This window comes from Silurus aristotelis (genome assembly GCF_946808225.1).
Source record: "Silurus aristotelis genome assembly, chromosome: 26".
Classification (NCBI taxonomy): Eukaryota; Metazoa; Chordata; class Actinopteri; order Siluriformes; family Siluridae; genus Silurus; species Silurus aristotelis.
Genome location: NC_139599.1, coordinates 16011280 through 16026268, shown reverse-complemented (window position 1 = coordinate 16026268; position 14989 = coordinate 16011280). Strand labels below are relative to the sequence as shown.

General features: G+C 38.8%; 1 protein-coding gene across 4 annotated transcripts in view; it reads right to left on the bottom strand.

Moving 5' to 3' along the window:
- Positions 1-14989, bottom strand: part of lrch2 (leucine-rich repeats and calponin homology (CH) domain containing 2) — a 49633-nt gene that overhangs the window by 26539 nt on the left and 8105 nt on the right. For all 4 annotated transcript variants that reach the window (XM_083530810.1, XM_083530809.1, XM_083530811.1 and 1 more), the window contains exons 2-10: positions 5001-5145; positions 4729-4855; positions 4458-4563; positions 3712-3848; positions 1806-1936; positions 1540-1627; positions 1210-1306; positions 783-883; positions 584-648 (exon numbers count right to left, since the gene is read on the bottom strand). In XM_083530810.1, the coding sequence (XP_083386936.1) occupies positions 584-648; positions 783-883; positions 1210-1306; positions 1540-1627; positions 1806-1936; positions 3712-3848; positions 4458-4563; positions 4729-4855; positions 5001-5145 (997 nt within the window). The remainder of the gene's footprint in view (positions 1-583; positions 649-782; positions 884-1209; positions 1307-1539; positions 1628-1805; positions 1937-3711; positions 3849-4457; positions 4564-4728; positions 4856-5000; positions 5146-14989) is intronic.

Here is a 14989-nt window from a genome sequence, read left to right as displayed (position 1 = left end):
CAGAATAAAAGGAGGGCCGGGCTGTTTGGGTTAAGAAAGTCTGTTGCTGTACAATAAATCAACACTCCACATCTGGTGGCCAAATATAGTTCATTAGAGCGCATCTGTCATTTCTCAGTGTACACACGTTCGACAGTTGTGTACACTGTAAATTTGGCACTTAGTACAGGAGCGTGAAATGTGAGACACGTCTTTCGGGTGCACTTTTGGACTGCATCTTCAGCTCCACACACACCTCTAGAAGTGTTGTAAAGCTTGTTTGTGTGCATGATGGACTGATTAAAAGAGAAAGAAATTGTTGTGAGTGAAAATCGAGGCGGTGAAAGCAGAAGGCAAAAGAAGACTGACAGATACAAAACAGTGAACAAAATAACACCTGATACAGATCAAGAGAAGGAGAAAGAGAAAGAAGAAGAAACGAGATTGAAGGGGGCAGGTGTCCCTGATTAAAATGCAGCTGCTCATTACTAGGCCATGAAACCCATTACGATTTCAATAGCAGGAGATTACATTTACATCGTACATCTTATATATATATGTGTGTGTGTGTGTGTGTGTGTGTGTGTGTGTGTATGCGTCTTACCCAGACTCCTCCTTCCAGTTCTCCTTGTCTTTACTTTGGTGTGTTTTAAGAACCCGCTCGATCTCCTACATTGAGAAGAGAGAAGGATCACGATTCAGCTTCGTATAGAAACGCGATAGATTTTTCCATTAAAAGCCAATTAGTGACAGAGAAAAAGTGTGTGTGTGTGTGTGTGTGTGTGTGTGTGTGTGTGTTAGACCTTTATACAGGTGATGTAGGGTGTGTTCTGCTGCATGTCGGCCTCACAGAGAGCAGCATCTTCATCTGGGTTTGGATCAATAAAGTCATACGGGTCCTGATCTGCTCTCACACACACACACACACACACACACACACACACACACACACACACACACAAACACACACACATAAAATTGTAGGCAGTTCTGTCACCTAATGATCCCAAACTGAGTCTGCTTGTCCAGAGATCAGCTCAGAAGTAAAGTTTATGTTAGTCGATGACAGTAAGTTAGAACACTACACTGTCCTAATCACATCACATCTGCCCTCGTGGCAGTACTGAACATCTGGATGTGGTCTGAGGTGGTGATTTCCGCTGCATTTGTTACTTATTATGAACATTTTGAAATTGCACACTTTTGTAAATATGGGTCATGGAAACGCACCTCTGTTCGTTTCCAGTTTGCAGAGGAGGGAGTGGGCTTCAGCCCGCGCCGTCTCTGACACCTGAGAGTGTAGACTGATTGTGTCGTCATCTGAGGGCTGAGGAGAAAGAGAGATAGATAAAGGGAGAGAAAATAGAGAGATAGAGAGAGAGGACAGGAGGCAGAAAATACTTTGTGTTACCTGGTGTTCTTCTATGTCCAGTCTCCTCTGAAAGTTTTGAAATGGCAGTGCCAATTTGTTTCTACTTTTCAGTGAGGACATTTTGGTTTGAGAGAGTGTGTGTGTGTGTGTGTGTGTGTGTGTGTGTGTGTGTGTGTGTGTGTGTGTACCTCTGTAGTAGACAGTCTCTTATCACCGTTGTCACTCCCAATACCCGAATCAGGTCCGTGGTTCTTACTAGGGTAAAAATCCTCAATGCTGCACACACACACACACACACACACACACACACACACACACACACACACACACACACACACACACACACACACACACACACACATACACACACAGCCGTTTCATATTTCTATATGAATTTTATAGTTACATCATTCTGTATTTTTAACGATGTCTCATAAATGTAACGTGTAGGTACCTGTCCGTTAGCTGCTGCGCTAAACAGCGTTTGCCTGGCAAGGGCAGATCCAGTGAGTCAGGCTTCTTCTCCAGCCGGCATGCCTGCACGTTTAAATACTTAAAGATGTGAATCTTTCCCTTCAGACAGATCTGAAAACAAAGCAGTGCCAGGTGTCAGTGAGGAGAACCATTAAGCTGTCATCAGCACTCAGAGTTAGGCCTTTAAATGGGCAATGTTTTCTCACATCGTTGCATGGACAGACTACCAGTCTCACTCTCTGATCTCCGACAGCCTGAAGTTATACATCTAGCTTCTTTTATGGACTGCTTTGACGTGTTGTTCTACTTGAATCTATTTGATTCTCATCGGTCTAGTGTTTTTTTTTTATTTTGTTTTGGTAAGCTCAAGTTACTGCAGACTTTTCCGTATTTAGTTTCTCTTATATTCTTATGTTTCTTCTTACTGTCCATAAGCAGTGTGTGCAGGCTGGATATAATACGTCCCATTTAATGTTAGATTCTTATTATGAGTGGTTAATCAGGAAAAATAAGTAGGTTTGATTGCTTTTAATTGCAAAATGGCGACATCTACTGGTCAAATGCATATAAATGCATACAAAAATGGACTTTTACTTGTCATTTAATGGTTGATTTTAATAGCACGAAATAAACATATTTACATTGTGTCTTTAGAGTTATATTTTCCTTTATTATACCATTGCAATGTTGAATTCTTAAATCTGATTGGTTAGTTGGTGTTCATATGTTTTACACAAAAGCCACATGGAATTAAAAGGTGGTTATTCAATATAACGTCCCTAGAATTAAGTGAGGATTTTGTACTTTCCAGTTCCATAACTTATTTGAATGTTATGCAACATTAAATGTTACCAAAAACAGGTCAAATTGTATGTTTATTAATCAATTATTAATAGACTGTATTTGCAGTGGTATAAAATGACTAATAACATTATTGTATTTTTAATATTGTTTTGAATCAAGCATGTGATTTGAGGAGACCAGGGAACGGCTGTTGCAGATGTTTAGGTGCTATAATGGCTTTAGTCTACTGTACAACTGTCCATCAGTGAACAGCAACGATGGAACAAAAAAGAATGAACATTTAGTGTCTAGATGAGGATGGGTTTCGTTTTAAGTCTGTTTTCTTTCTCATACCATTTAGGGGGTGTTTCCTCACCACCGTCGCCTCTGGCTCACTTATCAGGGAAAATTTCTATATGTAATTTATGTAGAGTATATCTCTAAAGCCGCTTTGGGACAATGTGTATACACTGGTCCCCCGGAACTCGAGTTCCGAAAATCCTCGAATTTCGGACGCAGCCCCATGGTACTTTATTGAATTCATCTAGACATTCCACCAATTGGGTTCTTTTTGATGCATACTCAGCAGAAAATGTGAAGTAATGGACATAAATGCTTTATTTATCACTTAAAATGAATAATACTATAATGTCTTTTTAAAAAATTATGAAATTTGTTAGTGAAAACATGGTTTAAAATGATATTCCTAACGTTCCTGAACATTCCGTCCCGCTTCGGATTTCCGCAAATTTTAAGATAATTCGCATCTTGCTGTTTTTCGCGAATTTTTCGAAACGCGATTTATCGGGTGTTGACTGTAAAAACTCTATACAAAAAACATTGAATTAAATACACCTTTGTGAAGCCCAACAAGAAGACCACCTGATAGCGCCAACACACACACACACACACACACACACACACACTGATAAAGATCACTTATCAGTTATGCTGATGTTCTGGATACGGGGCTTTCTCTTGCTTTTTAGGAACTTGTTTTGGGATCTAACCTGCTCTCAGGCTGAGCATTTCATCACAACTGCCAGGAAAAAAATCATCCTTTTGTCTCTTAAACCCACTCACACACAAACATACACAAATACCTGTGCAGGAGGGGACTGCATGGGGTTGTTGTCGAGGACGATGTGTTGGATCTGGCAGAGTTTACGGTAAGAAGGAGGAATTTCGGTGATCTTATTACAGGAGAAATCCAACCTGGTTAACGGCAGATCTGACAGCTCTGAAAGTGTGTGTGTGAGAGAGAGAGAGAGAGAGAGAGAGAGAGAGAGAGAGAGAGAAAGAGAGCAGAAAAAAATATAATTCATGAATACAAATTCAGAGTGAGAAGAATTATGTATAATTTATTAAAGATTTAGTAAACAGTGTCATAGAATGGTGTTCTTTGGCTGAATGTGTGATTATGTGTATAAATTACCAGTCTCTCTCTCTCTCTCTCTCTCTCTCTCTCTCTCTCTCTCTCTCTCTCTCTCTCTCTCTCTTCATGAGACTAGCCAGTATTACAGTACTTTCTGGAAATAGAAAGTCTTCCTGGTCTGTACAGTACATTTCTAACAATGCATCCATTCAGCTACTCATTGAAGACTCATATGTACACTCAGGACACACAGAGAGACTGATATGTTCAGTACACTTTTCTGGATACACACTCAGCAGTGAGTTAAGGTCTGTGATTGGTGTTTTATGACATCATTCAAAAAATGTCAGTAGGTGGATCTTGGTGACATTTAGGAGTGGAAAGTACCAAACTGTCTAGTGAATTCTGGAGTGTGTGTGTGTGTGTGTGTGTGTGTGTGTGTGTGTGTGTGTGTGTGTGTGTGTGTGTGTGTACCATCAGGAAGGATTTGTATGCAGTTTCTTCTGATGTTCAGTTCTCGTAAGGCATGGAGTTTCCCCATCTGAGTAGGAAGCACCTGAATTTCATTACAGCTTATGTCCTGCACACATAAACATACCACATAATTACATCTATCTCCTATGGACACATGCAAAATTCTGCAAATTAAGCACACAAAATATTTACTATATCCTATTTCCTGCTATATCACACAGAGCATCCCTTTGTGTCAAATTACCATAAATACACAAACACACACACACACCAGTTCCATGAGGTCTTTGGCTTTGCCAATGTCATCCGGAATGGACAGCAGTTTGTTGTTGCTGACCACCAGGACTCGCAGTGGCAGATTAAACAGGAACTTGGGCAAAACGGACAGTTGATTCCGACTGCAAAACATTTTTTTGTATCAGTTTATAATTAGATTCAACTCCGAACACTCAGTAAACCTGCCGTTCTTTTTTTTCCTGAATAATTTATTCGATTCTAAAATATTCTTCAGTCATTAAGCTGTGATTATGTTCAGTGTCTCACCTGATATTGAGGTATGTCAGCATCTGTAAGTTAACAATGGCTTCTGGAATCATCTTTATGCAGTTGTGGTAGAGGTTGAGCGACTCCAGCGGTGCAAACATACACACTTCGGGAGGAATCTCTGCAAAACGGTTTTTGGATAAATCTGAATGGAAACACATAAAATTACAGCAGGTGAGTTCGGTGTCAATCAGTGGCAATTCAACAACATCCTGTGAGAAATACAAAGGTCGTAGCTGAAAGAAGGAGTCACGTTTATGTGTCAAAACGCAATGTAATGGACTAGAGAAAGAAATTTTACCCTTCTAGTCACTGTAACTCGATCCAAACCCATCAATATTAAAGAAGAGTCCAATAAACGTATATCAATATAAACAATATTAACAACTTGTATGTAAAATATAGCTGGCTAATATAAATACTTTAATTAGAAAACCTGTATAAAATATACTGTACAGTCTCCTGATAGGATAGATATTTAGTATATTATATTTAAGCATTGTAATATTACAATTTGTTTATATTGTCCAGCAGTAATGGAATAAAGACCCAAAACAATGAAACAACAAAGTCTTAGGAACACCTACACAGCAGACTAAAGCTATATATATAAAGCACAGTGTTTCCATTACAAAAATGCTGCATCTTATAAACATATTGACACCTCCTTTTTTTTTTTTTTACCTCAGAGTTATACTGCCTCATACTACACACCACAGGGTCGATGTGAAGCCCTCAACAGCTTAGCATGTGTTTTTGATCGATCCGATTTTTGATCGATCTTTTTGTCAGACCAATCAATCACTTCAGTGTTAGTTGTGGCTCTTCGTCCTTCCTCACCTCAGGGAGGACAAACCTCTCGAGACTAGTGATGAAAGTGTGCTTGTGTGTCACGTTACAAATGCACATGTAAAATCTCGGCAGCCATCGACTATTTTGCTTCACCGAAGAGTAAGCGACTTAGCAGATTTTCGCTAAGTGCACATCTGCGGCTTTCAGCAGTGACATCATCGGGTAGTATGAAGTGACAGGCGCATCTCTCTTTTATAAGACAGGCAGATAAGTCAAAAGATGATCTGTGGAAGACCAACAAATATCTCCTCAAGGGTATTAGGCTGTGTGAAGAACTTCAGCACTTATAGAAGAGGCTGAGAGCTTGAAACTGAATATAGAGTAAATATAGTGAATATTATGAAGATTGACCATAGTCAAACAGCTTATGAAACTATGAAACACAAATGGGACAAAGAGATAAAAGTGTGGAGCAACAACGTGACCCAACTTTGTTATCCAGCGTTTTGCCGTGCTGCCTGGCCACTGTTTCTGCCCCAGAGGTCGTCTTGTCTTGTCTCGTTTGGGTGATCGAGGTGTGGATACCCAGCATTATTTAAAAAAATGAACAGTTTTATAGCAGATCCAGCATTAGGTTGTATGACAAACACATCATATTGCATATACATACCTATATGCTCATAGTATGTGGACACCTGACCATGTATGGGCCTTCCCTAAACTATCTGGCACAAAGTTTAGGTAGCATTACAAATTTTATTGGAGCTGGAGTTGAAGAACTTGCATTTCCTGCACAGAGCCCTGACGTCCTCGACAGCAACACCGCATGCACCCCAGACCTCCCCACACAACATCAGGGCCCAACCTGACTAATGCTCTTGTGGATGATTGAACACAAATCCCCTCAGTAACACCTTGATATCAAGTAGAAAGTCTTCCCAAGACATGTGGAGTTTATTATATGTACAGTGTGTACAGTAGTCTAAGTGGAAAATTGCTAAATTAAAAATAAGCAAAAAAAAAAACCCAGCCTGTAAACTAAAATCTAGGACTAAAGTTTCTTTCGGCTTCTCCCGTTAGGGGTCGCCACAGCGGATCCTCCGCACGTTTGATTTGGCATATGTTTTACGCTGGATGCCCTTCCTAACGCAACCCTCCCCAATTTATCCGGGCTTGGGACCGGCACTGAGAGTGGCTGGGGATGGTTCCCTGACCGGCAATCGAACCCGGGTCGCAGCGGTGAGAGCGCTGCATCTTAACCACTAGACCACCAGGGGACCAAACTAAAATCTAGGACTAAAAGACAAAAATGATCAGCTTCTATCTGTGTATTTCTGCTTGGCATGTGTGGTGGCATGTGAAACCCTGAATCAAAGCCATTAGAGCCTTCAAGAATGCTTCTGGAAATCTGTTGTTTATGAAGAAAAGAAGTCGGGTTACATTCCCGTCATGCTTTCGGGGTCAATCTGAGACATTCTTTGTCAGGTACTTAAAAAAAAAAAAAAGTGTCTTGCATCTTTATACAATGGATTACTGTGTTCAGAATACATGAGAACAATTTAATCGTTTCAAGTAAAACGTAATCGCCTGTTACTTTGTACTGTCTACTTTTACCACGTCAAAATTGTTTTACAAATAACGAAAAAGGCTTTTATTATTTTATTAGGAATTTACCAGTTTATTCATTTCTATAATTACTGCTTATTGTAAACAATGGCATGTGATACTTCCTAGCGGATATAAACACCACCAGCCTATTTTAAAAGTCAAATAAAATGAAAATGCAGCTTGTTGTGTTGTTAGGTGCAGGTCATCATATACCCAGAACACCACCAGAGGAAGACAAAGAGCTGAAACTCTGCAATCAGTAACAACCTGGTCCACCTGTGACTCACCTATTTAAAGGTTTCTCAGAGGAATCTCCATCCTCCAGTCTTTCCTACACGCCGTGTGGGTGAGACAAAGTCAGTTTTGGTATTTTTTAAACTAGAGCTGTACTCGAGCTCTTTCCTGTGCACCAGGTTGGCCTTGCCTTGTTGACCTAGCTACCCTGTCAAGGTTACTTTTCTTGGAGAAAAAGCCCTTTTGTTTCCTGTGTAGGAAGCAAATAAAAGCGATTTCTCCCTGCCTGTTGCGCCAAAGGTTTTGCATTTAGCTTCTTCTTTGCTCTCATTCTCACCAGTTCACCAGGGTTTCTTTGTTGTATGCTTGCTGTAGGGTGAGGGTCAGGCTTCAAACCCCTTGAATCTGACTCTGACTGACAGGCAGTCGTTTTTCATTTTGTCACATTTCTCTGTACTCTGCACGGAATGCGTTCAGTTGAGCTTATTTTTTTTCTCCCTTTTTAGGGGTTTCTATCTCGGCTATCAGTTGTGGAATTTTGTATTACGTGTGTCACTGAGAAGTCAAAGCCTTTTGTCTCTGGTTTACCTCAGTTTGAGATCTTTCATGCTTCCTTCCTTTAGTGATAAATAAAAGCGTCCTCACAGAAAACTCGTCATTTTAATATGTTAATTATGTTTAAAAATCTTTGTACATACCGCATTCAAGTCCCTGTGTCCTGAGGTACAAATGTGCTGAAATAAAGGATGTAAGTAATACAATCCTGGAATTTCCCTCATAGTAATTCAAAGCCAAATGATCATCATTCTTACTCTCAAGTTACAATAAAACAAGCTGATAACTAAAGGTCTCGTGACTGCCTCACTGTGCTTAACTTGGAGAAAGTGATGGGATTTCAGATAAAAGCAGTAGAAAATGTTATGAAATGAATGTACGGTCAAGCAAATAGTTATGAGAATTTGGAGTAACAGCAAAGTTTCTAGTCTACAGCTGGTGTTTTTGTGTCTGCATTAGTGACTCGCGACACTTTTCTCCCTCTTAAAACACGTCTACAAAACATTCAATAACGTACAGAAAAATTTGTCCTAAAATCCATCCTGTAATCATCTCCGTAGAACAAACATTAGTATTGTTTAAACTGTAAAATCATAGCCATTGAAAATGTTCAGGAAATGAATCCTACCTCAAAGCTTCCTCATTTTGGGTACATTTAAAAGCAAAACTCAGAAAAGCAACCATGTAATTTGGTATTGTGTGCTCAACTATGCAACTAATATGATTTCTATTTCAGAATGAACAGGTTTGAATCCTTTGGGATGCAACAAAGAACGTCTCCTTTCAGCTGGGAACAAGCAAGAAGATGTGAAACGTGTTGGACAAAAAGAAAATATTCATATAACCACCATTCATTCCTTTATCCTTAGTAACTACCTGGGCCGGATCATGGTGGTTGAAATTAGAGAAAAACAGGCAAATGTGGGGATGGGCAGGTACAAAGAGAAATATAATTAGCACAAACACTTTCTAGTGGAGTGATGCAGCTGAGGTTGAGGAACTGTCAATGTAAGCACCCACACATTGTGAACACACTTCTGTTTCTGTAGGTATTTTCAGTTTTTTTAGTGTGTGGTGTGTTTTTGTGTAAAAGATACAAGAAACATGGTGGACTGACCTGCCATTCTAAGAGATCGAGAGTAGCAAGATAAGAACTATACCACACACACACACACACACACACACACACACACACACAAACACACAGAAACACACACGCAACCACACACCCATCACTGATCATAAAATAAGATCTGTGTTGTCTAATGGACTGACATTAGGAGTTGCTCATACCATTTATGCTCTCATCTGTGTGTGTGTGTGTGTGTGTGTGTGTGTGTGTGTGTGTGTGTGTGTGTGTGTGTGCGCGCACAAGGTCACAGAGGAGTACAAGAGATGTCAGTAGACTTCCATAATGTGTTCATTAGAGAAGAATGACTCACATCTCGCTCACACACACACACACACACTCACATGCTGTCACACATGTGGCCTTTGAATAATCAGAGTAGGCTTTATATTGCACACCTGCTGTATGTATTTCTCCTGCTATTCTTATTTAAATGAGCCTTTACAAACTCGCTTGAGTATGAACGAGTCGACTCGGGCGGGTGCCAATGTTAACGCAATTCGAGACTTTAATATTCCGAGGTAATATTTGCTCTACAGTCTTTACTAAGTACGAACTTCAGAATTTTAACACCATGTATACAAATGTATACATTTTCATAAATTATACCTTATCTTTCCCTCACACTTTTTTAAGTATAATATGATTTTTTTTCTTTATCATATCACCCAGACCTGCTACAACTATGGTTTTCCACCCCATTGTGGTGCCCATACCTAATACTCTGATAACTCTTGTAATATTACAAATAAACTACAAATTTAAGTGAAAAGGAATTGTTATATTTATTTTATTTGTAATGTGGTACAATGTTCTATGTCCTATAACTTGCCTGCTACAAATACGTCACTTTGTGGCTAAACCGACTCAAATTATCTTTTAATCTAATCTTTTAATCATCATCTTTTAATCTATCACCACCTTCAATCCATCTATCACTCTACCACTCCTCTTCATTTGTGCCTCTTGGGAAAACATAAGATAACGGTTCTGGTTTATAAAAGATTCCAAGGAAAACCTGTGGGTTTTAGCATTGAGCGTGCAATCTCACACACACACACACACACACACACACACACACACACACACACACACACACACACAGAGTGAGCAGCCGGTGGGCGGAGTGTCCCTTATGGTGCCTGAATATAATTAGCCCATGGGGGTCTTCAGGTTGCCATGGCTACGGCTGATTGATCATCAGAGAGTGAAAAGGTAATTAAAAAGAGGAGTGAAGGTGCTACTGGCCTGATAACACACACACATACACACGTACGTCCAGTACATTTTGTAAAAATAACTTTTTACTAGCGGCATCAGACTCTCTAGCTCAAGCGTATTCTTAGATTTTTTCAGTGATTAAATGAATTTTGAGCTTTATTTGTGTATATTGTGTATATATGTGTTTATTTGTAATGGGGAAAAAAAGAGAAGTTTTAGAAAACTGTATAACATTTAACAGCTTTAATATCAACTTCAAAACAAGAAACTAAGAAACAGCATTTTAATACGACCAGAAAGAAACCCAACGAAAGAGAAATTAAAAATACGCAAACGCATGCTTCATTTTTAAACCTCTTTTTGAATCACACACACCATTCGACGTTCCATGAGCGCTATTCCTGCAGTCAAGTTCTATGCTGGCACACAACAATGTTTACTTCCATGCTCAGATCAGACCAATTTATCCGATCTGACTGATAACACAGTAGTTGACTAATAACAAAACAGTCAGAGCAAAAACACACAGAAAACTCTAAATAAAGACAAAGAAGTAAAAAGAACATGAGGGAAGTGAGAGACGCCGAGAGCAAAAAAACTAACAAACTGTTAATTCTCATATCTTTTCCTTTAGTAAGGAACAGACACCCAAGACCTGATACTGTAGAATAAAAGCCTACCAATCACTCAGTTCCTCACCATGAATCACTCTTCTGCATTGTCTGAGCCTGGTGGAGAAATTACGATAGTAAACACGGTTAATGAAGTCGGTAATGAAAGTGCGAGAGGAGGATAATTCGAGGAATGACTTCGCTCCCAACAAATAGCATTTTAACTATTTTCACATTTACTCTGAAATCCATAATTAGAAAGCTGCTTGAACTTTAGCTCAGACTGTTTCACAACATCAGTGTCTGTGCTGGTTTAGAAAACGTTTTAATGGTACACTATATGAACGTTTGTGGACACCTGAACATTAGATTAGTATGCACTTTTTAAACATCTCATTCCACATTTAGTCCCTATTTACTATTTAAATAAGTTCCACCCTTCTGGTAAGATGTTACACTAGATTTTGGTGTGTGTTTGTGGAGATTTGTTCTCATTTAGCCACAAGGGGAAGAGGCCTTGGGTGCAGTCAGTGTTTACATTCACCCCAAAGGTGTTCAATAGGGTTCAGTTCAGAGATCTATAGAAGGAGATCTTCCACTCAAAAAAATTTAAAGCATATCTTCATGGTGCTGGCTTTGTGCACAGTGGTATTGTCATGCTGGAACAGCTTTTGGTCTACTTAAAGTGAAGGGAAAATTTTACAGTACCATATCCAGACATCCTTTACAATTTACTAACCCTAACCCTAACCCTAACCCTAACCCAAATTTCAGTTTGGGTAAGAATTAAATATGGCTAGAAATCTAGGTGTCCCAATACTTTTGTTTATATACAGAACACCTGAATATCTAACATGCTTCATGGTGCAAAATTAATAGCTATACTGTATATAATGAATGAATCGGACAAGGGTCATTTCATTCTAATCTAATGCAAATTTTAAATATAACATCTATGCAGGACTTTATAACATATTTCTAGTACATAAAGATACTGTGGCAGAGGTAATAGTTATCAGAGTTGGATTTATATTTTATTGTATAGTCCAATAACAATATAAGAAAGAAACATTTTTGTTAGCATTAGCAATGTACAGTATCTTGCATTCAGTTGAATTCAACAGTAAAGTTTTTAGAAAAATACTAATTCCTTCTCATTTCTTGATGTATTTTCTTTCTTTTTATTCATGTTCTCTCAGTTTGGTCATTTGCCAACTCCCTTATCACACAACAGCTATCAACTAGGAAGGGTGAAGGCTATTTTCATCCTGAAATACTTAAAGCTGGATCGAGCCTATTTTCCAACACCATCCCACTAACTTACAGACCAGAGCTAGTTTTGGCATCTTGAGCCTGAGACTCTCATCAACTGGACAAATGCTTTTCTGTTCAGTATATTCATTTTGCTTTAACAATTCGTTTTTTTTTATCGTGGTGAAGAAGTGATGCAAGTCTAAAAGGTTTTGGATTCTAGAGTAAAAGGATTTTTAGATTGTTGAGTAAAATCTATCGTCTGAGGTGAATACATGATTCTATATCTGTCAACACAGCAGTCCTCTAATAACATCATGTTGAATGTCAGCATATTCATAAATTGCATCCAGATGAGGTCTGATCATAACATTAATTTCTGTCTTTATGTCTATCCTTTCCTCCTCTCAGTGGGGATGAATCAGTCCTGGCTATAATGAAACTACTGACAGATGTGTTTATTCTGGACAGGCCTGCTCATCCGTCTATCCAATACCATCTGGGGCCAAAACCACGAGTGTAACAGAAACAGCCTGACAGGAAAAGAGACATGAGGAAGCTGGGAGTTTGATAAGAGAGATTTATTAAGGTTATTAATATGTTTAAATGGGTTCTGTTTCCCGTAACACAATGACGTCGAGTTCCTCACCTACTCACTAAACATTTCTGGCTAAAAGCTTCTGAAAATCAATACAGACTAGCAGACAAAACAAAACACGTGCAGGAAACATGGCTATGATTTTCTTTAGTTTTTATTTCACCATAACAGACTTTAATTTTGTTTATTCTAAGCTGCCAATCAACTTTTACATTTTTGCTTAGTTCTATCTATCTATCTATCTATCTATCTATCTATCTATCTATCTATCTATCTATCTATCTATCTATCTATCTATCTATCGATCGATCGATCGATCGATCGATCGATCGATCGATCGATCGTAAGTCTGGTTGTGTGTTAAGCTTGTGGACATACTGCCTGACATCGAGGCTAATGAAATCTACTGAATCATGGATTACTCAGCTTTGAGAAGTGTTTTACAGACAGTGTGAGACATTCTAGAAAGTTCCCCAAGGATAATTTTACTCAGACTACCACAGAGTTCATGCTTTTAAACTAGAATGCAAGCTAGCATATTGAGACACAGGCAACTAGCATGAACAATCCATACACGTGGAAAGCTAATAAACTAAAACACATGTAGATCTAAATTAGGATACAATTCATTCAGTATAAAATAATAGAGTAGAAAAAAAACCTAGCATAAAAAACTGTGTCAGACTTGTGGCTGAATAGATAAAATTGATAAATATACAAATTAAATTTTACTTTATAACAGCACAAAGCTAAACTGTGTCAGAAATGTCTGAATTAAGAGCCAAACTTTTAACCAAATCGCAGAGAAATTTAATTACAGCTGTCAAAACTAATTAAAACGAATGAAAAACTGTACTTTTAAGTTTTCATTTAATTAATAAGCCTACGATATTGTATCCCTATAAAGCCCAGAAGGGAACAACTTCATTTCAATGTCTTAAGAATATATGAGGCCAAATCCCAAATGGCTTGTATTCACTACATGTGCTCACTGCAGGGGGTAATGCATAGTGTTTAACACAAGCACTGAAGAACATCAATCAAATACCACTACAACATACTTATAGAAGGTTTTTTTTTTCTTTTCTTTAATATTTAAATTAGAAGTTTGAAACCAGATTTGTAAAATATCTTCAATAAACAAAGTGTGCCATAAATAAGGTTTCTTTAGACCAATTTTCCAGTCTCAAGCAGCAATGTAAAACCATTTGGCCAAAAAACACAGAAGGGACTGTTTTAATAATACATCCAAAACGTACAAAACGTAAAATAAAATCACAAGCAAGTGCCTGTAACCAAAAACCCTGGGATTCAGCCGAGCGCTCGTGTAAACTATGTGCTGTGCAAATAGGCTTAACGATTATAATAAGAAAAATAACACTCTGAACAAGACGGGCCCACTGGGTTTCGTTTTTTCATTTGTAAATCAAATTTTGTTCCACGCTTAGACGAAGACAGATATCAATGGGGGTTGATGGAGCAGACGCTTGAGAGGAGGGGTGTGTGGGTGAGTTAGTGCATGCCTGAGTGTTCACGGGGGATGTTTTGGGTTGTTAGGGGACTCCTGGCATGTACAAGTCAGTACCAATTCAGATACCTGCTGATTCCACACACACACATGCACAATATTTGAGTGTCAATTTGAATTTAGGACTGTGTAAATTTTTTCTGCTTTTATTTTTGTGTTCATCCCTCTGGTGGTGACAGTTTGTGTGTGTGTGTGTGTGTGTGTGTGTGTGTGTGTGTGTGCGTGTGTGTGTGTGTGTGTGTGTGTGTGTGTGTGTGTGTGCGCGTGTGTGTGTGTGTGTGTGTGTGAGGAAGCACTCTAAAAATGAACACATTGTCTACACTGCTGCCAGCTCCTTCACTCTCCACACTCCTATTGCTGAAGATTACATGAAGACGTTACTTATCGCACCCCAAATCAGCTCACACATGATTCCACCCACACACACTGGCACGAACACACACACACACACACACACACACA